The sequence below is a fragment of the Halichoerus grypus genome, chromosome 3 (assembly GCF_964656455.1).
Source record: "Halichoerus grypus chromosome 3, mHalGry1.hap1.1, whole genome shotgun sequence".
NCBI lineage: Eukaryota > Metazoa > Chordata > Mammalia > Carnivora > Phocidae > Halichoerus > Halichoerus grypus.
Window position 1 is genome coordinate 11,835,585 of NC_135714.1, and position 27,269 is coordinate 11,862,853.

The window sequence follows — 27,269 nt, forward strand, 5'->3', positions numbered from 1 at the left end:
GTTCTGGTCTGCAGCTTCTCATGGGCTCTAGGGAAAGGACCACCCACTGCCTGGGGAGGTCAGAGGTAGGGACAAGGGGTGAGACTCGAACAAGAGGGATTGACTCCTGGGGGATAGGGCAACTGAGGAACCATCTGGTCTACTGGAAGGAGCAGAGTGGTCGGAACGGGGAGGACGTGCTGTTGACCTTCAGTCCTGACGTTTGTGCTCAGCCTGGATGGCACGGAGCCTCCAGGTCACCAATGACAGAGGCAAGCAGAGAAATACTGTCACTAAGCTAAATATTGTCACTGAGCTAAGACACCAGCTCAGTGTGCAGACTTTCTTACTAGCAAACTGAGTCTTCCAGAAGCTGCTGCTGGAACTGCTGCCAGGCAAACACTGCTTAAGGCATGCTGGTTTTCCCAGGCTTTTTGATTCTTTAACATCGCCCTCAAGATTGCAGGTTACTGTCAATGTCCCTCAGCCCAAGACCACCAGGAACACACAGCAGTTGAACAAGACAGGTTTCATGGCTCTTTGCAAGAGTGAGTGCTCACTATGGGATCCACGGGGGCAGGGGAGCGTTCAGTGCAAGGATGTAAGGAAGGATTTATAGGATTGGAGCTTGTTTTATGAGATTTGGGGCAGGTTTCAAGGAGGCTGGCTTTGCCTGGATGCTCCCCGGAAGCACCGGGAATGGGCAAGTCACCGGCGCCCTGATTGTAATTAGTTCTGTTCCTTCTCTGCCTTGTACTATAATATGAGTGCCTTGAGGATAGCTCCGGGCCTGTCAGGAGGCTCTCGGTAGGACCTAGGTAAGAATTTATGGAAAGACTAACATAACGTAAAAAAAAAAAAATTTAAGTGCAATTTCTACTGAATGTGTATCACTTTTGCACTATGGTAATGTTGAAAACCTTTAAGTTGAATCATCCTAAATTGGGATCTATCAGTGTATACAATTATATTTGTCAATTATTCCTCAATAAAATTAGAAAAATAAAAAATAAAATAAAATAATCATTTTCTTTTGGGTTGTTTATACAAGAAAAAAAAAGAATTTGTGGAATGAAACAGTGCATGGAAGAGAGGCCCACGTGTCCACGGGGATGAACGGATAAACAGAATGAGGAGTAAACCTACAACGGAATGTTATTTAGTCTTAAAGGGGCAGGGGATTCTGACACCTGCTACAACAAGGATGAGCCGTGAGGACAATTGTGCCAAGTGAAATCAGCCGGGGAGGGAAGGACAAACTGTATGATTCCACTTATACAGTTTCCAATTACTGGGATGGAAAGCGGGAAGGCAATTTCCAGGGACTGGGAGGAGCGAGGAACGGGAAGCTTTTTGAAAAATTGTCGGTTCGACTTTTTCCACTTTTCCCATTCTGACTTGGTTGTCCTGGAGTCAGGCTCCGTATCTTTTCCCAAACTCTGGAAGCTCTGATCACTGGAACACTGGTCAAGGGTGGCCGGAGCTGAGAGCCGCAGGACCAGATGACTTCCAACAGCCTGTCTGGTTTGAGCACGGACAGCTCTCAGGAACAGCCCCAAGGCTGACAATCGCCACTTCACAGCCTATCACCGGCAGCAGGTTTGCTTGGAAGTATCACCATCTGGGGACAGAGGAGCCATTTTTAATGAAAAAAAAATTTGAATTTCCAGAAATGACTCGTATTTCTTCCATGTTGCTTCTTTAGTCAAAGGTCGACCTCCGTCTCTGCCAGACACAGGAATTCCCGAGCCCTTCTGTTTCTCTGCACCAGTTGACTCAAAACAGCTTTCCTTGGCTGCCGTTTGATCGAATGGAACTATGCTCCACCCAGGGGGACAAAAGCGAAGACTGGGGACTTCTGCAAAGACGCCACACTTATGAATTTGAGGCTCCTTCCTGCGATGACCTGTATAGATGAGTTCTGCAGACATTTCTGGACGATGCCATCTTAATGCCTTTTTATTTCTCTATATTTATGCCAATAAAAATGCTGATTTGCACATCCAGGGTGAAATGTTTACTTTTGACTTTAAGGATCAAAAGTAGCTTCACACAGCCCGCTCCCAGACTTCTCTCTGCCCCTCCCCATTTTTCCTAACTTGGGGGCCCTTGGAAGCTGTGGTCTTTGAGACAGAGAAAGGGAAAGCAGCTGAGTCATAAACTCTTCCAAGGTCGCTTCAACTCTAATGTTCTGTCACTCTGCCCCTTCTAAACAAGGAGCTCTGTGAAAGTTTTAGCCTAGGGATTCTTGAGCCCAGCACGTAATGTTTCCTGAACTGGATCTATATGCCTAAGGAACATAAAAATAATTTTGGAGGTTTGTGAGTTCTGTAGGAGACTCCATTGAGTCTTTGGTGATTACATAACAATACATTCATGAAGACATATGGCAAATAGTGGGGACTCTGTGCACGTTGCTTTCTCTTTCCTGCCAGATTTTTTGTAGTGGAAAATTCTCTTGCTCTTCATCTCAGGGAGATATCTTTCCTCCTTCAGCCTTTGTCTGCCTCAAGTCCCGCAGATGCTGCTAGGGCCAGAGGTAGAAGAATTTTACGAGGGAGTTGGATCGGGAACAGCACATTTTTGAGACGCCACAGCATTAAATTAATGGAATTAAAGCACGATCCCCATGAACACCATCAGGTGCCCCATGAATTTTGATTGACATTGAAGTGCATAATGCAATAGCCTTTTTTCCTTTAAATGTATAACAAATGGAGGAAGTCAGGTGGAAAATGGTTTCCTGGCACAACTTTGGAAGGGAAGCTGTGATGCAGTTGAAATGTCCTGTGCAGATTAGGGAACGGAGGGACCCCGGCATGAGAGACACCCCCCCACCCCGGCCCCAGAAGCCAGGAGCATGTCGTGTGTTAGCTCATGGAATCCTCACAAACCTTCATGAGTGAAGTGTTATTACCTCCCCTTTAAGGTGAGGAGGCTAAGGCTGGACCACTTTGCCTCAGTAGTGAGGTGGGAGCCTGACCTTGAGGCTCACACAGACCTGGGACCCAGCCGGCTTCCCTGTGACCTCTGATGCTTTGCTTAAGTTCACAGCCATCAGATGTCCTCATCCGTAAAATGGGACAATGGTGGTACCTCCCTGTGACAGAAGCCCTTTCTTCTCTAGAATCGAAACAGTGGTTTTAGATGTGCAATGGCCATCAAGGTTAAAGATTGCATTTCTCACCTTCCCTTGCAGCTAGGTGTGGCCTGTGACAACATTTTAGCAAATGAAATGAGAGCAAACAGAAAGAACATCTTCCAAGTACCCGTCCTTAGGAGGCAGCCCACATGCCCACCGCTGCTGCTGTTTTCCCTTCCTCTTCCTTCTTTCTTTTCCCTAGTTTTTTGTGCTGGCTGGAATGTAGTCATGATGGCTGGAACTGAAGCAGCCATTTTGGACAGAGCAGATGGGTCTCTCACATATGGAATGTCATAGAAATCCCAGATACTGGCCTTGAGATTGAGGTATGGGCAAGAAATAAAGTTTTCTCTTAAGTCCCTGCAATTTTAGATCTTATTAACTCAAATCAAATCCTGATACATTTGCTAATAGAAATGTTATGAGGTTAAATGAGATATGTATGTGAAATATATATATTAAGCCCCCAATAAGTGTTACCTTCTGTTGTTATTGTTTTATTATTATCATTACTATTACTATTATTATTATTACCTCAGCCCACCCAGGGTGGGCTGGATGACTGATCTGGAATTCCGTCCTGTGGCTGTTTTACATCAAAGCCATTATATTTTTTTATCATCTGATTCTTACTAAGGTGAGGGTGGATGCCATGCCCATACAAAGCTGAGAGCAAGGAGACAATCATATTGTCTGTGGACAAGGGGATAAGCTGTGGTGTTACCCTCTGGCTTGTGTTTGCACCCTAGATCTGACTCCTAGTAGCTGGGTGTTTCTCACCACCCCAGGCGTGGACATACGGACTCTGTGTGCCCTTCCAGGCCCTGTGAGGATGAGCCCCATTCCTAAGTTAGCTCAGGAGTTATGGGCCACACCTGCTTCTGTTGGCTACGGATGACTGCTCACAGCCAGGAAGTTCTGAGCAAGGGGCAGGAAAAGAAAGATAGGAAATATAATGCCGATGTGGAGCGAGCTCTTATTCTGTGCTGGGCACTGTTCTGAAAGGATTTACCATGTGCTTTATTTAAGCCCAGAACATCTGTATTCAGTAGATTCTTTACAGATGAGGAAACAGAGGCAGAGCGAAGCTGAGGTGACTTTCCCAAGGACACACAGCGTAACTGGCAGCACCAGAGAGTTCAGGCAGGCAGCCCAACTCAAGGGCTCTCCTCCTTGCCCTAAACAAAGGGGCTTTCTGACATTTCCTGCTCCAAAAAGAACAGGTGGGCAGGGTAGCTTCTGTTCAAAAGGCCAGTGCCACACTAATATTCTCTGATTCCTTGGCTTCTCAGCAAGGAGCCAGTTTGAGCTGGGAAGGCAGAAGACCCTCTGGAGGGCAGTGGGAAAGAAGCTCAGAAGGGATTGGAAAACTAGGGGTCTTTATTTCCCCCGGGTCATGTTGCCTGACTTGGTGCGGTACCTAGGATCCCCACTGCAAAGGCCGGAGTTTATCCCAATAATGATAACTGAGCGCTCCCAGGGGAGCACTCCCACTTCTTTGTCCTGAGGAAATGATGGGTTTCTGCGCACCTGTTACCGGAAACGCAAGGAGAGTTCCAATTTCTGTCTTCTCCAGCACCCCTCGGTCCCTCATCCCTCCATCCCTTCTTCCCTGCCACGGGCTGTCTGGAGGGGACATGGACTTGGAACTGTTTCAGAGAGTTTTCTCCTTCTTCAGGTCAGCTTAGAATCTTCCAGTGATGGCTCAAAAAAAAAAAAAAAAAAATCAGATGAGAACATTTTTTTAAAAGATTTTATTTATTTATTTGAGAGAGAGAGAGAACACAAGTGAGGGGGAGGGGCAGAGGGAGAAACAGGGTCCCCACTGAGCAGGGAGCCCAATGCAGGGCTTGATCCCAGGACCCCGGGATCATGACCTGAGCCGAAGGCAGACTCTTAACTAAGCCACCAGGTGTCCCTAGATGACACCACTTTCATGCTTAAAACCATCCAATGGCTTCCCACTATAATTAGAGTAAAATCTGAAATCGTTTCTTTGGCCCAAGGGGTCTAAGTGATCTACCACCTGATGATTGTTTCTGACCTGGTTTCTTAAGCCCTCTCTCGCTTGTTCTTTTTGGCTGCAGCTATGTTATGTGCCTCAGGGCCTTTGTAGCAGTACCCTCTGGAATGCTCTCCTTCTCATCATTCAGTCTCAGCTTAAATGGCCTCTCAGGGACACCTCTCCTGACCAGCCTCCCCAATCGGTCATTGCTTCAGTAAACAATGCCGCCCCTCCCCACTGATTTTCTGAATACTTAGAATAATTTGCACTTATTTTGTTAACTAATCTGCTTGTTTGCGTACTGTCTGTCTCTCTAACCACAGTGAGCTCCAGGAGGGGCAGGGGCCTTGTGGGGTAGGGAGGGTATTGCTCGTCTCATAAAAAATGCTGTACAATTGGATGGAACGATGTTTCTGAACTACTTGGCACATAGTGCTTCCCAAGTGACATTTTTCTGGGTAATCATGCTCCCCAAATATGTTTGAAATCTAACCTTTCACGCTTTCTTTTATTTTCCATGTTTTATCCCTCAGGCATAAAGACTGCCAAAAGATAGGGAAGGCATTCACAAAGGCGTTTCTTATGAAGGATCCTTGCAGCAGCACAGAACAGGACTATCAGCTGCTAATGGAGCTGACAGATGAAGCTGTCCCTTGCGACAAGGTAAAGGGGGCAAGTGATTGATTTTTAAAATGGACAATAAAAGCCAAAGGAAGGGGTCACAGGACCACATTTTGACCAGAATGAGGGAAGAGGAAAATCTGGATGTTCGAATGTATGTGTGGTTGGCCGAGATGGAGTTTGTGGGGTTTTGGGGGGACTGGGATCTCATCAGGGTTTAGGATGTCTGGGGAAGGACAGTAAGAAAGAGAAATGGGAACGGGGAAAGAGGAAGGAGACGTGGCCAAGGATCAGGCAAAGCGAGCCTACCCGAAACCCAACCCAACCCAATCCAAACAAAAACGACCCAACCTTACATCATTGCCAAACTCTCCCCTGACCCCTGACAATGATGATGTTAATAATGACTCACAGTCACCCTGCAAAATAAAGAGGTCAAGAATCAACATCCCCATTTTACCAGTAAGAAAACCTAGGCTTAGTGGGGTCAGGGGTCAGTGATGGGTCAGGTCTGATGGCCTCGAAAGTGACCGGCTGAAATGTTAATAGCACAGGATTAGGAGCCAAAGAGGCCTGGGTTTTATACATTGATTGTGCCGGAAAAGGTGTGTAATGGGTACGTCTTGCGTAAAGTCCGCATTCAGGGTGAAAATTCAGTGTATGACCGGTCATCTTTGTGAAGCCCCAAGCCAGCCACATGTTACAGCCGCTCATCCTGCTGGCAGAGAGCTGGGATTAGGACGGAGCTCCCGCCTGGAGCACGGAGGGGCTGCTTGGTAAATGACCCCCAGTGACAAGTCTCGAGGCCACAGACACGGGACTAAGCACTTTATTTGCAATTGTCTCATCGCATCTCCTGAGTTCCTTACGGTTATTGTTTACCACCCATATCATTTTACAGATGGGGAAATCGAGGCATAGTGAGGCTTTGGCTGCCCGGGGTCAGACAACTGCAAGGGCTGATGAGGGCTTCCCTCCGGGGCCCACGCTTCCAGCCACGCCCTCCACAGTCTCCTGTCAAGAAGGCAGAGACCAGGGCGCCTGGGTGGCTCAGTTGGTTGGGCGACTGCCTTCGGTTCAGGTCATGATCCTGGAGTCCCAGGATCGAGTCCCACATCGGGCTCCCTGCTCGGCTGGGAGTCTGCTTTTCCCTCTGACCTCCCCTCTCTCATGCTCTCTCTCTCTCTCAAGTTAATAAGTAAAATCTTTAAAAAAAAAAAAAAAGAAGGCATAGACCCACGGGCTCAAGATTGTTCTGAAATTTTACCTTCTCTACCTTTACAAGGGACTCTGAAGAAACTCACTGTATTTGTTTTTTTTCTCTTTCTTTTCTCTTTGTGGGGATAGGAGAGAGTTGGGGAAAGAAGCAGAGGTTACAGAGCCTGTGAAGAATCAAAGAGCACTTTTCCCAGAAAACAGCCCGGAGACAAAATGGTTTTGCAGATAACTTTAGGAATTTCCTAATATCTGCTCCAGATGTGTTCTGGTTCGGTGTTTATTGTAAGATTCTGATCAGTGGCTTTCGGACTTTTTTTTGCTGCCACCAAAAATAATAAGGCATTTCATATTATGACCTAGGAGACACACACACACGCGCACACACGCACACACGCACACGGACACACGCACACATGCACACCCTCTACCCATGCTCTCAGGTTCACACACAGAAAGCCCTGATGTGGTCAACAACACCCACCTTTACTCTCTATGATTTTCTCTGATATTTTGTTTTTCTTTAATTTAAAAAGACGTGGGTTTGTGTGTGTGTGTGTGTGTGTGTGTGTGTGTGTGTGTGTGTGTGTGACTTACTGAATTGCTCTCGATGACAGGCTGTGTTTTTCTTTCCTAGACCCTTTTCTGGAGCAAATCCAGCGAGCTGGCGCATGACTACACGCGGGTCCGGCAGGACATGTTCACGCTGGAGGACACATTGCTGGGCTACATGGCGGACGGCCTCAAGTGGTGTGGATACCCAGGCTCTTCTGGTGAGGGTCAGGACCTTTTGGGGTTGCCCAGGGACGTGTCGGGCAGACCAGTACCTGCCCTCATGCCATCCCCACCCTTAATGACAATCCAGGCTCATGTAAAATAGCATTCTTTAGATCAACTCAGTTTTCTAGAAAAATCAACTTCAGAGTTTGGGCTTGTCCGTGTTCCCTGATTCCCTCCTTCCTGAGAGCCGGTGTAGTTGCTTCTGGATTGGAGGTGTTCTATTTTCTCTGAGGCCGTTATTCAGGACTAAAGGGTGCTAGAGCCGGATGCAGCCTGAGAGGGAGCCAGGCCAAAGCCCTTGCTCCACAGAATGGCCGCGGCCATGACCACGGCCACAGCCACGGCATCAGAGGGCTGGGCTCTTCCGTGTCTCAGGCCAGTGTGGGGCTTTGCTATCATTTTTCAGAGGCCACCTTACCTTGTCCAGAAAGACCCAGAACACCACACTGTGGGAAGGTTCTTTCTACTCAGAAAACTCTATTGAGCCCGTTTTCACTTCTTTTCTTTCTCTTTTTATTTATAGTGTGCATGTTTTTACTTTATATTGTTTTATTCTCATTTTTATTGCTTTTGGCTGTTTTTCTTTTAAAGATTTATTTATTTATTTGAGAGAGAGAGAGAGCACTAGGGGGAGGAGCAGAGAGAGAGAGAGAGAGAGAGAGAGAGATAGAACCCTCAGGCAGACTCTCTGCTAAGGGTGGAGCCCAACTCGGGGCTTGATCCCAGGACCCCGAGATTTTGACTTGAGCCGAAATCAAGAGTCAGATGCTTAACTGACTGAGCCACCCAGGCACCCCACTTTGACTGTTTTAAAAAACTTATTATACGTGCTGCCGAAGCAAGCACTTAAAAAAACTTACTATAAAACTTCAGCGCAGGCTTACATTATTTCCAATTACAAAAATGATGCATGCTTATTTGCAAAGTACTTGCATGTTATAGAAATGTATAAAAGTAAAAAATGAAGGTCACCCTGCCCCTCCCCCACTCCTCGGTTTCCATATCATTTCTCAAAAGGGGAATGTTGTCAACAATTCGGCACGAATCCTTCCACACACGGCCCCACACTCACATAAACACATATATTAAAATGTACACATACTATTCTGCAACTTTGCTTTATTCATTTAGAATTAGTAGATAGAAATACAGCCATATTGGGGTGCCTGGGTGGCCCAGTCGGTTGAGCGCCAGACTATTGGTTTGGGCTCAGGTTGTGATCTCAGAGTCATGAGACCGAGCCCCGGGTCAGGCTCCCCACTCAGTGCAGAGTCTGCTTGGGTTTCTCCCTCCCTCTCCCTCTGCCCCTCCCTTCTGTGCTCGCTCTCTTTCTCTCCCTCTCTCTAAAATAAATAAATAAAATCTTAAAAAAAAAAAAAAAAGAAATACAGCCATATTTTTTAAAAGCCCTCATTTGGGCGCCTGGGTGGCTCAGTTGGTTAAGCGACTGCCTTCGGCTCAGGTCATGATCCTGGAGTCTCCGGATCGAGTCCCGCATCGGGCTCCCTGCTCAGCGGGGAGTCTGCTTCTCCCTCTGACCCTCCCCCCTCTCATGTGCTCTCTCTCGCTCTCTCATTCTCTCTCTCAAATAAATAAATAAAATCTTTAAAAAAAAAAAATAAATAAAAGCCCTCATTTATTTCCTCTATGGATGTTATCATAACTTATTTAACCAATTTCCTATTGATGGACATTTAGGTTGAGATATTGCTATTGCAACTGTTGCAAGGAGCACTTGTGTATACCACACACACACACACACACACACACTCACAAACACACACTCACACACACCACGGGCACATGTACATCTGCCTGCTTGGGGAAGTACTTCGGAAAGATAAATTTCTACGAATGAAATTTCAGTGCCGAACAAATTGCGGTAGAAACTGACACATTGCCATTCAAAAGGTGGTAACCATTTACACTCTCATCAGAATATAGGTTACTTGTTTGCCCAAACTCTCACCAACACTGGTGCAACTTATAAAAATGTCTTTGCCAATTTGATAAAGAAATAATACCTTGACTTGTTTTGCTTTGCTCTGACAGTGAGGCTGATCATATTTATTTAATGGTAGATAGTTCTATTTCTTTTATAAACTGGCAGTTCGTATATCTCAGCCATTTTTATTGGGATGCCTGTTATTTTCTTATTTATAGATGTTCGGTATAAATTCAAAATAGTAGCTAATACTTATTGCTCACTTACAAAATCTCAGCCATTAGGGGCGCCTGGGTAGCTCAGTTGGTTAAGCGACCAACTCTTGATTTTGGCTCAGGTCATGATCTCAGGGTCGAGCCCTGGGATCAAGCCCTGTGATTGAGCCCCGCGTCGGGCTCCATACTCAGTCTGCTTGTCCCTCTCCCTCAGCACCTCCCCGCATTCATGATCTCTCTCTCTCTCAAATAAATAAAATCTTAAAAAAAAAAAAAAGATGGGCGCCTGGGTGGCTCTGTCAGTTAAGCGTCTGTCTTCGGCTCAGGTCATGATCCCAAGATTCCTGGGATCAAACCCCGCTTTGGGCTCCCCCTCACTGGGGAGTCTGCTTCTCCTTCTCCCTCTGCTCTCCCCCCCAACCCTTGCTTGTGTGCTCTGTCTCTCAAATAAATAAATAAAGTCTTAAAAAAAAAAGAGTCTCATGCTCTACCAACTGAGCCAGCCAGGAGCTCCTAAATTTTATAGTTTTTGCCATGTTTCCTGCTTTCCATTTTGAATTTCCCATTTTGCAAGTCAGCTTTTCTTAGTCATTCATTTAATTCTTTTAGGTTTTAAAGTTGTTTACCATAAAACCTTCTCATTTTAGCTTTATTTTTCAATTCTAAATCATGTACTCTCTGAAAGCAGGGCTTCTATCTGATTCATCTCTTTCTCCCCAGGACCTAACACTCAATTAAGGTTTGTGTAGTCAAGTGCAATGAGTAAAAAAACAAAAAGTATATACACATATACACACACATACCTATATACACACACCATGGAATATTATTCATTCTTTTTTAAAAAAGAAAATCCTTGGGGTGCCTGGGTGGCTCAGTTGTTAAGTGTCTGCCGTCAGCTGAGGTCATGATCCCGGGGTCCTGGGATCGAGCCCCGCATCGGGCTCCCTGCTCCGCGGGAAGCCTTCTTCTCCCTCTCCAACTCCCCCTGCTTGTGTTCCCTCTTTCGCTGTCTCTCTCTCTCTGTCAAATAAATAAATAAAATCTTAAAAAAAAAAAAAAAGAAATCCTGCCATTTGCAACCATACAGATAAATCTGAGGGCATTGTGCAAAGTGAAATAAGCCAGACAGAGAAAGACAAATACTGCATGATATCACTTATATGTAGAATCTTAAAAAAAAAAAAAGAAAAAAAAGTCAAACTCCTAGAAACAGAGAAAAAAGTGGTTGCCGGGGGCTGGGAGGTGGGGGAATGAGGGAGAGGTTGGTAAAAGGGTACAAACTTTCAGTTATAAGATGAGTCAGTTCTGAGGTTCTGATGTACAGCATGGTGATTATAGTTGCTAGCACTGTATTATATAATTGAAATTTGCTGAGAGTAGAACTTAAATGTTCCCTCATACACATAAAGAGATCAATATGGGAGGTGATAAATGTGTTAAATTAACTCCATGTGGGGGTATCCTTGCACAGTGTCTCTCTCTTTCTCTCTCTCTCTCTATATATATAAATCCTCACATGGTCCACTTCAAGTATCTTACAATTTTGTCAATTATATCTCAAAAAATAATTTAAACAATTTTTGTGCATTTGACGGACATGCTTGGGAGAAGTACCGTAGAAACGATGTCCTCATGCTCTACACCTGCTGAATCTCACTGACTCCTGAGCCTGTCTTGTTGGGGGAGAGTGAGTGTAGGAGGACTCAGGGGTTCTCTGAGCCTGGGGATGTGGGCACTGAAGCAGGTCGAGGAGGAAAGCTGTCAGCCAGAGAGAGTTGGCAGGAAGCAGAGGAGTAATGGGAAAGAGGGGCCCCTGAGGGCCCAGCTTTATCTCTAGTTTTTCCTGGATGAGGGGATGATGTCGACGGCTGTTTCTGCCAGATGAACTTTGGCTGCAATTTCCCAGAACGATGACTCAAAGCTGGTCACTGTGTTCCTGTCTGGAATTTGAAGGGTAAGGTAAGGACTTGGAAGGGATTCAGGGGGCATTTAGTGAAATTGGGGCCAGATGAGTCCATTCTCCATCCTCCATCTTGGCAGTGATGCCATTGGAATATGGCTCCACTGTGATCGAACAGCCCGGGAAAAACAAAGCTGAATTATACCCTTACTTTTCTGCTTTAATTATTTTCTAAAAACTATGTCTTTTAGAAATGAACTATCACTCTTGTCCCGACTGGAGGGAAGATTGCAGCAACAACCCTTTTTCTGTATTCTGGAACATGGTGTCCAAAAGGGTAAGTACCAAAAGGGAAATTTTTAAAATTTTGGAGACCAAAGAACTTTAGAGGTCATCCTGTCAGTGGTTGGTTTTAATCCTTTTTAGATCACAGATCCTTTTAGGAAAAAAAGTTTAGGATTCTTTCTTGAGAATAATGTACCTAAGCACATAACAGAAGATTTTCACATATAATTTTAGGTCATTCATAGAGGGTCCATAAGCTTTAGTTGGTGAATCCCTGCTCTTACCCAGGTTTTGGCTTTGGTTCAGCTTGGTTTAATGCTCTGATCTAGGCGCTGGCCTAACTTAGATCCCTGATCGATCTGAATAATCAGTGTTTGTAGACCACTTACTATGTGCCAGGTAGAGGCACATAGTACACGTATTAAAAGCTTTCATCCTCACAAGAATCCTATCAAGTGGGTACCATGTGTATTGTACCCATTTTACAGATGACAGAATGGAGGTGCAGGTAAATACACTGTCTACTAACCATACACAGTAAGTGGCAGATCTGGGAGTTTGTCCCAAATTCTCTGACTCCAGATCCAGAATTCCCGCTGGGAATTACTCCCATCATCCCTCGGAGGCCCCATTGCTCTCTATTTCTGACTTCACTCTAAGCGGCCTTGGTGTACATTTATTTTTCTTATGAGTTGCTTCTCTGCAAGTGGACTAAGGAAAAGAGGGAAAGCAAGGAATAAAGAAAGAACTGGAGGAGAGAAAACCAGGGAGAAAGTAAAACAATACTATTTATAATTCTCCAGAATTGAGTCTAGACATCAGAGGAACTGGGCAAGTGAAACTCACATTTGCTAAGTGCATATTCATGACAAGTCCTGGGCCAGATGCCGTACCCATGTCATCCCAGTTAGTCCTCACCATAGGGGCTGTGGGAAGGTGCAAAGACTCAGAGGTTAAGTGACTCATCCAAGGTCAACAGGCTAGTTTGTAGAGGAGCTGAGAGCCTCACCGTCCTTAAGGAGATTCAGGTAAACTCTAGTATGGTAGAGAAGGGGGGGATGGCCTGGGATTTGATGTAAGGAGACCATTTAAACGTGGACAGATTCTTTAACTGTTCTGACCTTCAGATTCCTCATTTGTCGAAGAGGGATAAGAATAATGGTTGTCCTGGGGTGCCTGAGTGGCTCACTCCATTAAGCATCAGACTCTTGATTTCGGCTCAGGTCATGATCTCAGGGTGGTGAGAGGGAGCCTTGTGTCAGGTTCCCTGCCCAGCAGGGAGTCTGCTTGAAGACACTCTCCCTCTACACCTCTCCCCATTCTCTCTCTCTCTCTCACTCTCTCAGATAAATAAATCTTAAAAAAAAAAAATAATGCTTGTCCCATGGGGTTACTGCCATGTTTAAACAAGATACCCCTACCCCATTAACTAACTCAGAATGCGTTCCTTTAATGAATATGTTGAGTACCTACTAAGTGCTGCGTAATTATACAGAGGCACTTATAGATTGTTGTTTGCTTGCTTGCTGTTTCTGAGAAAGGTTCCTACTTATTTTCTCACTCTCTGCTATATTTTGGGGCAGTGCTATTGTGAACAACTCTTAAAGCCAAGCCACATTTCATATGTGTCAAGCACCCACCTGGAGCTAAGAGCACAGTGGTGAAGGTGATGGAAGGTACCCTACCATGGTGAGCTACCCTGGGGCTGCAGCTTTATTTTGGCTAAATGCTCACAGATGTACCAAGAAAACCTTGTGTTACCAGACGAGAGCCTTCCTTTTTCTCACAAGAGAGGCAGAACTGCTTGGGGTTTGAATCCCCCTTGCACTTCCTTGCTTCCAAGTGATGTGACTTTGGGGCCAATTGACCCAATGCTTATTTCCTGGGGGCTCTTGAGAATCATAGATGGCAGGCTCAGTGCTTGGCCCCCGGAAGGACTCTGTTGACTTAGCATTTGTGATTGGTAGAAATCAGGCCCCTGTCCTCTGTTCATCACCCCCAGCAGAAAGACAGAAGCTGCTCTGGATTCTTATAATTTGGTTTCCAATGGTTCAGTGGTGTCTCATCCCCTGCAGAATACAGGTCAGATTCCTTGGCCAAGCATTCACGGCCCTCTGTGAACTCACTTTTCTAGCCAACTTTTGCATCCACTGAGGTTTTCACCAAAACCACTGTTTTCTCAAACCCCTAGGCCTTTCTGTTTGCACCTGCCTCAGCCTTTCTGGGGTGAGAGCCTATCTGTCCTGCAGGACCTAGCTTTTGTTGCCCTGTGCCTTGCCTTTTCTATTTCTTTCCTAATCTCCATCACTAAGCATTTAGACTTCTTGCTTCTCTTTCCCTCCCTTCCTCCTTCCCTCTTTTCCCTCTGTAGATTTTCTCTGGGTGCCCACTCTGTGCTATGCCCCAGCTCCAAGCTCCAGGGCTGTGGTGGCAGGCAGGATAGCCAGGCTCGGAACTCTCAAAGAGCGCTCGGTACCATCCATTTAACAACCCTGTGAACAATGATGTTGACCTTCATTGTTCAAACACAGATTGGAGCAACCGCTTCCAGAATTCTCCTGTGAAGCATAATCCTGCCAATGGCTTAGGATGCAAATTACATACACCTGGCATTACTGAGGGAGAATCATACAGGCTCTTCCCTCCTTAACCAGCTAATGCTAAGAGTTGTTTGGAAGGAGCTGCGGGGGTGTGGCAATTAAATGTGCATGCTGAGGAATGGTGGGCTTTTTTTTTTTTTTTCTTTTAAGTTTGCAGAAGATGCCTGTGGAGTGGTCCACGTGGTGCTCAATGGGTCTATCAGTAACACCTTTGATAAAAGAAGGTACTCATTTCTTTGCATTCTATTTGCAAGTGTTAGTATAGCCTCCTATTAAATATTTCATCCCTGGAAGAATATGCTTTTCATGGTCAAGTCAGTACTGAAGATCTGGGCTAAAGAGGTAAAATGTTTGTTTTCTATGGAGACGGTTGTCTAAGTCAATGCTTTTGTCTGGTGTCTCCTTTGTGTAAAATCCTCTAAATGTCCTGTTGGCCCTTGCTCTGTGACCAGCCCCTCCTCTTGGCTTTTCAAGGCCTGGCGCAATTTTCTGAGCTCTCCCAACTTCCCGTCTTTGTTCATGCTGTTCCCCCTGTCCGGCCCCCCTCTGCTCTCCCCACCATCCACGAAGATCTGGCCTGGCTCCTCTGTCATCCATGAAGATTGTGCGTCCCAGTTAAGCAGTCAGACCACTACTGTGCTGGGCTCTTGGCCTTCACGATCTCTTTCTAGGCATTGCCCATCATTTATTGTAGTGGTTGAAAGCAGGGGCTCCGGTCATGACCCGTTACCTGTGTAACCGATGGCTGGGCTCCTAACCTCCGGGAGCCCCTGTAGTATGCACCAGAAGAGGTGGTGGTGGTGGTGGTGGTGGTTGGAAGATTAGCTGAGATGACATATGACAAGGGCTGAGCTCTCTGCCTCACAACAGAGAGAGGGCTCAGCGGGTATTAGCTGTCATTCCGCATTTAATCCACAGCGCTGAACCTGGCCACACCGATGCCCTTCTTCTCTGACCTCTTCTATACTTAGTTTTTACCACATTGGATACTTTTCCAGCCTTTGTTCTCTAGTATTTCCCTGGAAAAGGATTGAGAAGAGAGGCAGATACTGGTGGGCTGCTCCAGGCTCTCTGGATACCCCAAATGAATTTTCCTTCTCTCCTGTTTTAGTATTTAATTGTGCAACGAAGCATTTGTCCTTTTGTCTTCTTCTGACCCTAAGCTTGCAGGCTTTTGGGTGAAAGTGTTAACACCCCATGATTTTATAATCTGATATTCGGCGTCCAGCTACTTGCAATGGCTGTCAGAGACCAATGGGGAAGAGTTTGGGGCTGGGGTCCGAGCCGCGCACCAGGGGCTCCCAGAGCAGTGCATCTCGAACCTCACTGAATGTGGGTCATCTGGGGACGGTTCAGCTGCAGATTCTGCTTCAGCAGGTGCTGGTGGGCTGAGATTCTGCAGGTTCCAACTAGCTCCCAGACGATGCTCATTATGTCGGTGCAAGGCCCCCGTCTTTGAATAGCAAGTATTTAAAGAATCACCATCAAGGTACTGATTAAGAATCTTATTTTGAGACTCTTATTCAATGAGGGTCACACTGGATGAGATTGGCTGTTTCCAGTGCAAATCACCGGTCAATCCCAAAGGGCAGGTTCTAACCAGTGGTTCCCTGCCTGCTGGCTCTTGACAAGCCCTGGGGATGGCTGAACGATTCAGTTTGGGGTTACCAATATTCTCTGCCTCTTCTATCGTAGCACTTTTGGACGTGTGGAAGTCTTTAATTTGCATCCGGAGAAGGTTAATAGACTAGAGGCCTGGGTGATGCATGACATTGGAAGTGTTCACAGGTATATGTTCCTACTTTGTGCGTGTATATCCTCAGGGTGATTTTCGGAATCAGTCCATGGAAGAAGCCACAATGATAAGAATGCATTGAGAACAGAGTGACCAGGAAACGACTGGGGCCTCCCTGGACATTCCGCCCATCCTAACAACCTCTCAGTTTCACATCCACAATAAGTATCTATGCAGTTCACACTGTCAGCCCCCTGCTGCCCTGTGAGCTCTTAAAAACAACTTCTGCTCCTCTCTATCCCAGGGCCTGGCCCAGGGCCTGCTACCTAGAAGAAACTGAGAGCAGAAAATGTTTGCAAGAACCTTATCACTTAACTCTTCTTTCTTTCTTTCTTTCTTTCCCAGTGACTCATGCTCAAGTTCCTCCGTAAATGATCTGAAACAGATTCTAGAGAGAAGGAATATTACATTTTCTTGCCAGAATAATTACAGGTAATTGACTTCTTGAAAAAGAAATGGCTGTTTTGCCATCTGTAGGTATTTTCCTCTCCTCGGCCTCCTCTGAGCCAGGAGGGCTGTGGGAATCCCTCTTGGGCCTTGTTGGTGATCTGGGATGGCGACCTATGGTGAGCATTCCTCCTCCCCCCACCCCCCGGGCTCACCCCACAGGCTGTGTCCAGCCAGTGGCCTTCCATTGGCCACCTTTCCCCCATCTTCCTCTTCCTTTCTTCTCCACCTGTCCCCAGTTATTGATTTGCCTCTGAAGCTGACCCAGCTTTTGAGAACGTATTTCCTGGTTTCCTACATGAGACACCTGACCCAGGGCTTGCAAACCTGCTGGCTTTCAGGGAAGTGGAGGCACATTTTGTCCAGTGCAAAGGATTTGTAAAATCCTTGTGACATGGCAATATTTTGCATGTGAAGTTTCTTTAGTTGGATCTCAGTGTAGATGCCTAATACTTGATAAGTTGCCACATGGATGTCTACTAAACTTTATCTTTTATAAATTAGAAAATGTAAAATCTTAATTTTTTTTCAAAGATTTTATTTATTTGACAGAGAGAGAGACACAGTGAGAGAGGGAACACAAGCAGAGGGAGTGGGAGAGGGAGAAGCAGGCTTCCCCCTGAGCAGGGAGCCCGATGCGCGGCTCGATCCCAGGACCCTGGGATCATGACCTGAGCCGAAAGCAGACGCCCAACGACTGAGCCACCCAGGTGCCCCTTATTTATTTATTTATTACCAGTAATACATGTTTATTGGGAAAAAGTTTAAAATTACAGATGGTATATATTTTTAAAGTCATCTGCAACTCTGTTATCCAAACTGGGACCCTCACTCATTTTTAAGTAGTTGTGTCAGGGACTCCTTGCTAGAAGCATCTTTGGAGATTTGCCCATAAGTGATGGCTTAGAATAAGGATGCGGACAGAAAAATTTTCTCAAAGAACACAGAGCCTGGAATTCAAGAATCCTTTTCCTGTCTCCTTCTGTCACCACCTTCTCCCACCAACCCTGTCAGAAAGGCAGAAGGACAGATTCCAGGAACATTCACTGAGGGCTTTTGTCTCAAAATGACCTGAATTCCCCCTCAGTCAGCTGGCTCCTCTCTGGAAACTGCCAGAAAATAACACAAGCTTTCTACCGCAGTTAGATGGGAAAACAAGCCGAACAAAGGAGCGACAACAACCATAAAAGAAGCATTGCAGACATCTGACCAGTCTCAGTTATTCAAAGATACTTCGTGTTGGGAAAATAGAACACTAAACACCTAGGAGAAGATTGGGGAATGTACATGGGTCTTATCCTCAACATCCCCTTTTTTTCTCATTTTAATCATTCCCCTTTCTTTCATTAATGGCCATCAGTCAGCCTCATTCATGCTGACTGCAGGCTCCAGGTGAGCTCACTTTCTCCACCTGGGAAGAATGTAAAAACGTACCTTCCATCTGGACTTGTACAGTGGCCCATGTTGAAGGAAGTGATTTGTAAGCCAGCACCTGTCATTCTGAGCATCAGCTCATGGGACCTTAAATTTGGGGATCATATTTGAAATCACTTAGACCTTTTCTCCAACCACAAGGTTGTAATATATTCAGCATGATTCTTTAAATTACCAGCTCCTCGGGGACCCTTGTTGTATCTTAAAAGTTCTGTGGCTTTGCAAGAAAGCTGCTTGTCCCCACAGGAGCCTGAAGTGAATGTCAGGGATATAGACGTAGACTGAAGTTGAAATCACTCCATGGCAAACATACTTCCCAGTTTATCAAACTTTTGTCCAGCTGTTGCGGTGTGATTGTGTAATAGGCAAATAGAAGGTAAATACATTTATATAGATTAGACCTTCTACTGATTCTGCTGTTATCCCCTTATAAATCCCACCCGGAGACAAATGCTATTAACATTTGGCTGTATATCCTTCAAGTCCTTTTCTTTTTCCCCATATACACACTCACACTCCCGATGAAATATATACAGAATTTCTTCACATACGTTCTAACCAGTGGAATGAACAGAGAGTCACAGTACTTTTATGGATGACCTTAAAAATATCAGCATGTTTTTTCCTGGTTAGTGCCCCCCTGGGACATATTTATTAAAAACCTAAAGGGTGCACTTCTACCTCTATGTTACTTCAAAATACACTCCCTCTCTATCCATCAATGTGTTATCCAACATATCCAAAGTGTGTCCGTTTTATTGTAACACTGGATGTAAATATTTACATATCTGTGGAAAGAGATCATCTTAACGGCATAATTGCTGTTAATAATTACTTTCCCCCTGGAAAGTATTCATGCGGGGCTACCATATTGGTGAGGATGGAGTGACTCTACACCTAGAACCGCTGTGCCCGGCTGGTCACAGTAGTTGGCCAGAAGTGAGCCTGAGATGGCCCATTCCAGAAGCCCGGGGGTGCTGGTAGCTGCTTCCAAGGATCTCTCTCTTTCTTGACCCACATTTAGCAAAATCAGATTTAGCTACAATTTAATGAACCACATTCTTTACTATCCACCCTTCTGCAGAGCCAGCCACTCCCATTGGACCCTGTTGTTTTCTTACCTCATTTTTATGAAACAGAGAGCCACTCACCGGCTAGATTCTTATCTAGGATTTGTTCTGTGCAAAGGACGTGTGGTCTTCCTGCTGATGGCTACCAGCCTTCCCCCAGAGAGTCTCTACCCTCCCTTCTGCCCCTGACCCTATGGCTCAGCCCTCTCTCAGGAAGCTTCTGAAGAGAAGAAGGCAAATCATCAACAGGAAAGATGGAGGTCTCTCATCGCAGGTTGCTGCTCTGTTGTGTCTTGATCATTAGCCGACATTCATAGCATGTGTCTGTGACGTGTTTGAGCCACACATTTGTTTTCATTTCCACACGTTATCATCAAACATCCCTTCTCAGTATTTATTTCTATGGCTTTACAAGTGAAATGAAACACAATCGGGCCATACTTTAAGTTGTTCACTCCTGGACTTGACCTTTCTCTGTGTAGTCACTGCAGGAGAGGAAGCTGTGTGGATGCTGAGTGGTCCATGCGTACTTTTGTTGCTAATGGAGGGGCTACTTGTATTGGGGAATTGAACCATAGATGTAGTGTACTGCTGATTGATCTTTTTTTTTTTTTCCTTTTCTTTCTTGTCATAGGCCTATCAGGCTTCTTCAGTGTGTGAAAAATCCTGGGGATTCATCTTGCTGATCTTACATATGAGCCAATCAGCACGGTCGTTTCAGATCTTTGAGCCTTGCAGTATATATCGGCATGCGTGATTCAGGAGACACGCTGCTGGGAAGCTGAAGACTTGGGGGGGGATCTTCTGTCATGATGCCAACGCTAGAGTTAGAAGCCTTTCCCCCAAACTTTTAAAATAACATGTTATTGGCATAGTTTTTATTTTGATTTCCTAAAACTCATGAAAAAAATTATGGTATATTAGAATGAAAATTTTATATTAAGTTATTTCATTTTAATTTTCATAGGTGCTTTTATGTTGTTTATATGTTGGTAGCATCCTTTCTGTTGAAAATGACTATACCAAACCTCTCTTACTGGTGCAGGTAATTAAGAGAAAGTAAATGACCATGAATGACCTTGTCTCAGGATATATTTTTGTACCCTTTCTACAAATAAAGTATAAATGCCGTGGTTATGGGTCATGTTGGGAAACGAATTCTATAGGATATAAGCTACTCATGTGCTTTACCTCCCACTCTTCCAACAGCCGTATGAGGTTGGTACTGTTAACTCCCATTTGTTGGTTAAGAAATGGAAGTTCAGAGAGGTTATGTAATTTGCCTGAAGTCATACATTTAGTTCAAGGTAGAGGCTGGATTTCAACTCAGCTCTGTCTGACTCCAAAATATATATGCTCTCTTTCTAGGCCTATAATACCAGCTGACATGCTTTATGTTCTCTTCTAATAAATGCATGTTGGATTAAATTGAATATAATAGAATCCGAACTGTGGTTTTTCTTTTTAAAGATTTTATTTATTTATTTGACAGAGAGAGAGACAGTGAGAGAGGGAACACAAGCAGGGGGAGTGGGAGAGGGAGAAGCAGGCTTCCCACAGAGCAGGGAGCCCGATGCGGGGCTCAATCCCAGGATCCTGGGACCATGACCTGAGCCGAAGGCAGACGCTTAACGACTGAGCCACCCAGATGCCCCCGAACTGTGGTTTTTCTGGGTATCTTCAAAAACAGATACATTTTTTTCCCTCTTCATCCTCTTCCTTCTCCTCCTGCTCAGTGTCTTACATATATAATAGGCAGTTAAAATATATATATTTGTTCCTGATACTGGGAATTTGTTCTCCCTTTTTTTCTTGATTAGTCTTGCTTGGGGATTTATCACTTTTATTACTCTTTCAAAGAACTAACTTTTAGTTTTGTTTTCTCTTTCTATTTAATTGGTTTTCACTCTTCTCTTTATTATTAGGGATATAAAAATTCCTTCTAATTTCCTTGGGTTTCCTTATTCAGCTTCTTAAGATGGAAGCTTAGATCATTGATTTTTCAGCACACTTTCTTTTTCTATATATCACTTAGTACTATAAATTTTCCTCTGAATGCTGCTTTAGCTGCAGATCTTAAATTTGGTATGTCTCTTTTTATTATCATTTAGTTAAAAATATTTTCTAATTTAATTGTTATTTAGAAATGTGTGGAGTTATTCTTAGAAAATATATTGTAAGACCTAAGGAGTGATTGTGGAAGCAGCTAAAGGTCAGCAGCGTTCCTGTTCTCGAGCTATTGAACACAGTGGCCCAGTAGGAGCAGGATCCCATGATCCCCAAGGGCAGGGCATAAGTTAGGAGCTATGAAAGAATGTGACACTCAGTCCCCCCTTTCTGCACTTGATGACTGCTAGCCCAAACATCCCACTCTTCCCTTATCCCAAGACTAAAGTCCCTGCATGCCTATGTGTAGGGGAGAGTTCAAGCCTGCCTCAAGATATTTGCCATCCCTTTGCACTCTTTCCCATGATTTGAGGCATCTGTCCTTGCTTTTCTGATAAAAAACAAAATAAAAGTTATGTGCAAGATTCCGCTGCTGCTGCTCTCCTTTGCAGAAGCAGCCCTGCACGGCTGCTCAGATTGGTGTCTGAGAACTTTATTTCAGTGCGCGATGACAGAAATGTGTTGCCTAATTTTCAAACATCTGGAGATTTTCTAGGTTTTTTTTTTTTCCTAAGTGTAGATTTGTTGTTGGGCGCCTGGGTGGCTCAGTTGGTTAAGTGACTGCCTTCGGCTCAGGTCATGACCCTGGAGTCCTAGGATCGTGTCCCGCCATCGGGCTCCCTGCTCAGCTGGGAGTCTGCTTCTCCCTCTGACCCTCCCCCCTCTCATGTGCTCTCTCTCTCTCTCTCACTCTCTCTCTCAAATAAATAAATAAAATCTTTAAAAAAAAGTAGATTTGTTGAAGAATAAACTAATTTGAGGGTCTCTCAGGGAACCCATTAGTTTTGTTGAAAACAGCATAAATTTTGGAGTCAGCTGTTTCTGGGTTCATATTTTGGCATTGCTCTGTAATCGTGAATGAAATACTTACCTTCTTTGAACTTTGGCTCCCTTGCCACTCAAATAAGGATTATCATTTACCCCCCTGAAGGTGTGGTGGGACTAAAAGATGACAACAATTAATAGTGTAGTTTGGTGCCTCATAGGTCAGCAAGCATTCCGCAAAGGTTGGCCCCTTTCTGCTGGCCCCTGGCTGGCAGTCCAGTTTCCTTCAGGAGTCATGGCAGCTGTAGCCACTGTGGGCAGTCCACAGATTCTTCTTATGTGGCCCCAGTGTACACATATGTACATCCTCACAGGCTTTAGTTTGGGCTGGACATGAAGATGGATGCTCAAGACCAGTTCTGATTAAGGCTCAGGCTTGCCCCAGGGTTCAATGAACTCCATCTGCAGAATGTCTTCAGTGATAAGTCCCTGCTAACCCCCTGGGTGACCTGGCTGTTTTCCTCTCAGGACTTTCTGCCTTACTGTTGGGCCTTCTTGATGATTTCTGGACTCTCTAATGTATCTTCCTTCTTCCCCAGGATACCCCTTGAAGTGTCAGAAAAATTTTGTTCTTTACATCCCCTTCCACAGATGAAACAGATAGAGTAGCAGTCAGTTTGCAAGAGGCTTCCCCCGAGAAGACTCAGTTGAGTGTTCAAGTTCAAAGCTGGTGGAGACTAAGAGGAGGCTGATCCCAAGGTTTTCACACTGTGCACAGAGCACCCCAGCGAGCTCTGGGAGTATCGGGGGACTGGGGCACTCTTTCCTTGTATGCCATTTCTGTATCTTCATTCCCATGATGCCCATCCCTGCCCCCTGTCTCTCTGCATTTCCAACTTTGGGTATCTTTGCATGACCGTGACCATGACCATGCAGCCATCTCTAGTCCTAAGGACCTTCTGGCCTACATGTATGAATATATCCTTCATATCCCTCTTCTTATATGTGACATCCTCACTGAATTACTGACTGCTCATAGCCTCATACTTTACTCATCAACCTGCTGCTCCCTGTCTCCCCACTCCATTCATGCTTGCTCTAGAATATGCTCTTACCATCCCAACTTGTACCCACCATCATACTTAACCCGAAGGATGTAACCTAGGACCTAAGTTCCCCTTTTCTCACTCCCGAAGGCTCACTATTTTCTTCCTGTAGTGGTTCTTGACCTTATAATATTTGAGACACTCTTTAAATACAGTTCTGAAATTTTAGGTTGAATACTTGAAAGAAGACACACACATAAACACATGCATATATATATATATAGCTCTTGTTGGAAACAAGCTCAGCTCATGTCTGCACACTTCCTGATGCAAAGGGCCCAGCAGGAGCAGTGCTGATTTACTTCCTGGCATCTCATTTCTCCTTAAACAATTCCTACGACTGTGACTTGAGTTTCTCAGGTAGAATCCATACTACACAGAAGGTTCGTTTTTTAAAAGGCAAGGATAAATGTTACTCATGGCAAATTAAAACTGTATGAAGTAAGATGTTAAAGTAGACCTAAAGTATGCCATAACTTTGAAAGGCATTATGTGAATGCAGTGTTAACCCAGGCATTCTCCCAGTTTTTAAAAAATAATGAAGCAGTTAATTTATTTATACTACTAAGAGTTGTCATTTTTAACACATATGTTTTTAAACAATTCATCGGGAACTCAGTAGCTGGGTGTGCTTCCCCGAGAGCCAGTGGTTTGCTGGCTTTCACATCATACTCACAAAACACAGAAGGCTTTGTACTGGTCCCTGGCAGGGCATTTATCCTCGAACTTGATTCACATAGATGCACAGTGCCGTTCATCTTCTGATCGAAGTGTAAGCTGCCCAAGGTAGTGAAAGCCATGCAATTAACTCACAGTGACCCACTGGAGCAAATTCATGGCTTCTGTGAATCTCAGGTTCAAAATGTACTTATAATAGACATAAATAAATTACACAAACAATAAAAGAATAATAAAAGACTTTGTGGAATCATTTTTTTAAACAGTTATCTCTGCAGATACCAGATGATCTCGTGTATATGTGGAATTTTAAAAAGTCAGACTCATAATAACAGAGAGTAGAGTGGTGGTTGCCAGGGGCTGGGGGTGGGAGAAACAAGGAGACAAACCTGGTCAGGTGTCTGAACTTTTAGTTATAGGAGGAATACTTAATGTACAGCATGGTGACTATAGTTAATAATAGTGTATTGTTTACTTCAAATTTGCTAAGAGAGTAGATCTCGAGTGTTCATCTCACACACACACACGATTATGTGAGGTGATATGTTAATTAGCTTAATTGTGGTAGTTGTTTCCCAGTGTTTATGTATATCAAAACATCACATGTATACCTTAAATACATACAATTTTTTTGGTCAATCATAACTCAATAAAGCTGGAAAAAAAACCCCACAGTCACTTCTGGCTTGAAGAGAGAATCAAGTAAGTGATGCACTGCCAAAGGCAGTAAGTCCTCTCGTGCATCCCATCCCAAGACCAGGGGAGTTGGACAGCTGGAAACAAGATGTATCATCACCCTGAGTGTGTCTCATAGGTGAGGGAGGTGGGAATAGATGCCCAAAAGAGTCTGAACTTACAGTCTGTTGAAAAGCCAAAAGTCGTCATACACCCCTTTTTATCCTTTGAGATATTGAGGAAGGAATAGTGCTGTTTGTCTTCCAGCAAGAATCTCAGCTTTGAGAAACACCTTTGTTCTCTATGGAAGAAAATTTACCTTGAGACCTCCCAGGAGTTTAATGTGATAACATAGCGCAATGGGTGATTCTTAATAAGGTCCGTAAATGTGAAACACCATTTAAAGGCTTGATGCACAATGCAGACCTGCAGAGAAGAGAAAACTAATGTGTGATGTATCAGGCACTTCACATTTAATATCAGCCAGTGATCTCAGCCACAACAATGGAATGCAACTCTGGCTGGAAATAAATTTCTAGACAATATCAACAGCTTATAGATTCTCCAGGAGGGCAAGAAAACAGTTTGGAAGCCTCTTAGCCAAGGACAACACCCAAAATTACTCCACAGACCGGTCAGATAGAGGAGTTGTTCTTGTCCTGAGGACACTTGGCTGTCATTTCGTCACTGCCAGATGCAGCCACTGCTGTGTCTGGGAATAGAAGTGGAGTAGTCTCCCCGCCGGCTCTGTGAGGGATACGTTCCAAGACCCCCGATGGATGCCTGAAACTGTGGGTAATACCGAGCCCTACGTATACTATGTTTTTTCCTATACATACCTATGGTAAAGTTTATAAATTAAGCTCAGTAAGAGATTAACAACAATAACTATGCATAAAATAGAACAATTATGACTATACTGTAATGAAAGTTATGTGAATGTGGTCTCTCTCTCAGAATACCTTGTTGTATTATACTCACCCTTCTTGTGATGATGCGAGATGTCAAAATGCCTGTGTGATGAGATGGAGTGAGGTGAAGGATGCAGACTTTGTGACCTAGTCTGAGCCTACTGTCGACCTGCTGACAATCGGTCAGAAAGAGGATCACCTGCTCCTGGACTGTGGCTGACCAGAGTGACTGAAACCATGGATAAGGGGGGGCCACTGTAACCAAAGTGTGTGGTGATGGCTCATGGCGGATGGCACGTCAAGTGTGCCTGCCTCCTCGTCTCACTAGACTCAGGTTCATGGCTCTGCAGATCCGTCTGTCGTATGGGCCTGATACATGACAAATGCTTAGAACAGAGCTCAGTTTCTCTACCTATAAAATGAAGTAGTAATAGTGCTTACCTCTGGGTTGTTTTGAGCATTGAACAAGATGATAGATGTACAATTCTCAGAATAGTGCTTAACACATAGTAAGAGCTCTATTAAAGTTAGGTATTTTTTTTTTTTAATTAAAAAAAAAGGTTGGAACTGTTTTTATTCTGGAGGAAATTCCTTGACAAACCTACTTGGTTTAGAAGCTGAGACCCTGGGGGCAATGGAGAACAGGGTAGGGCTGGCCCTCTTGCCAACCAGCAGGGTTGTCCCATCCCTAGCTGGATGTTGATGAACATTATCAACAGAACCTCCCTTCCCCTCCCCTGCAACCTCCCCACTGCCCCAAGTCTAAGAATTTGACATTTGTGACTTTAATTTTTCAAGCCGACCCGGAGGACAACAGCCTCCCTTGGCGTTGCCAACCCAACCCCTGCTTTCTAGTCGTAATAAAGGTGTGCAGCTCTCCTTGGTAGATGAAATCAGAAGGAAAAGGGTGCTGGAAGTAGACACGGTCTCCTGTGTAACAGCAAACAGAAAGAACACTGGAAAAGGGTAAGACTGAGAAGAAATGGGATAGCCAACCCAAGCCTTCACTTGGAACCGAATAAATCTCCCTTTGTGAATGACACAATAATCACTCCAGTTTCCTCAGAGTTGCCTTCCAAGAATTTCCCTGAATGGGTAGAATAGTAAGAGCCATGTTGGCTGTTGGAGGGAGAAAAGCCCCTCTGGGAGCCACTGAGTCTGATTACTCTGTGTTGCTCAGTCTTATGACTTTGGCTCATGGCCATGGAAGTTGGGGGCTTCTCCAGGCACAGCTTTGTTGGTGTGAAGAAGGAAGCTCTGTGTGGTGGCGTTAGGTGTCCTTTCTGCTGTCAGCTTTCTGGAACATGGGGATGAGTCATTGAGTCTGTGTTGTCAGACCAGGGTAATGGTAAAGATGGGTTATTTTTTCAGTGTCACCCATGACCATTACCAAGTCAAATACTTTCATCATGAAAAGATGAAACGAAGTAGACGTTTCTGTAGTAACTTATTACAGAATCATGAAAGACTTATAGAACATTATGGCTGCAGAGCAGTGACTCCATTCTTTCACTTGATAAGCAAGAAAACAG

At 44.7% G+C, this 27,269-nt stretch overlaps 1 protein-coding gene across 1 annotated transcript in view; it reads left to right on the forward strand.

Annotated features, from left to right (window-relative positions):
- Positions 1–20,569, forward strand: part of CD38 (CD38 molecule) — a 39,526-nt gene extending 18,957 nt beyond the window's left edge. The window contains exons 2-8 of the mRNA XM_036096544.2: positions 5,660–5,789; positions 7,600–7,735; positions 12,057–12,142; positions 14,841–14,914; positions 16,386–16,478; positions 16,831–16,917; positions 20,071–20,569. Coding sequence (XP_035952437.2) covers positions 5,660–5,789; positions 7,600–7,735; positions 12,057–12,142; positions 14,841–14,914; positions 16,386–16,478; positions 16,831–16,917; positions 20,071–20,122 — 658 coding nt within the window. The 3' untranslated portion in view covers positions 20,123–20,569. The remainder of the gene's footprint in view (positions 1–5,659; positions 5,790–7,599; positions 7,736–12,056; positions 12,143–14,840; positions 14,915–16,385; positions 16,479–16,830; positions 16,918–20,070) is intronic.
- The last annotated feature ends 6,700 nt before the right edge of the window (positions 20,570–27,269 follow it).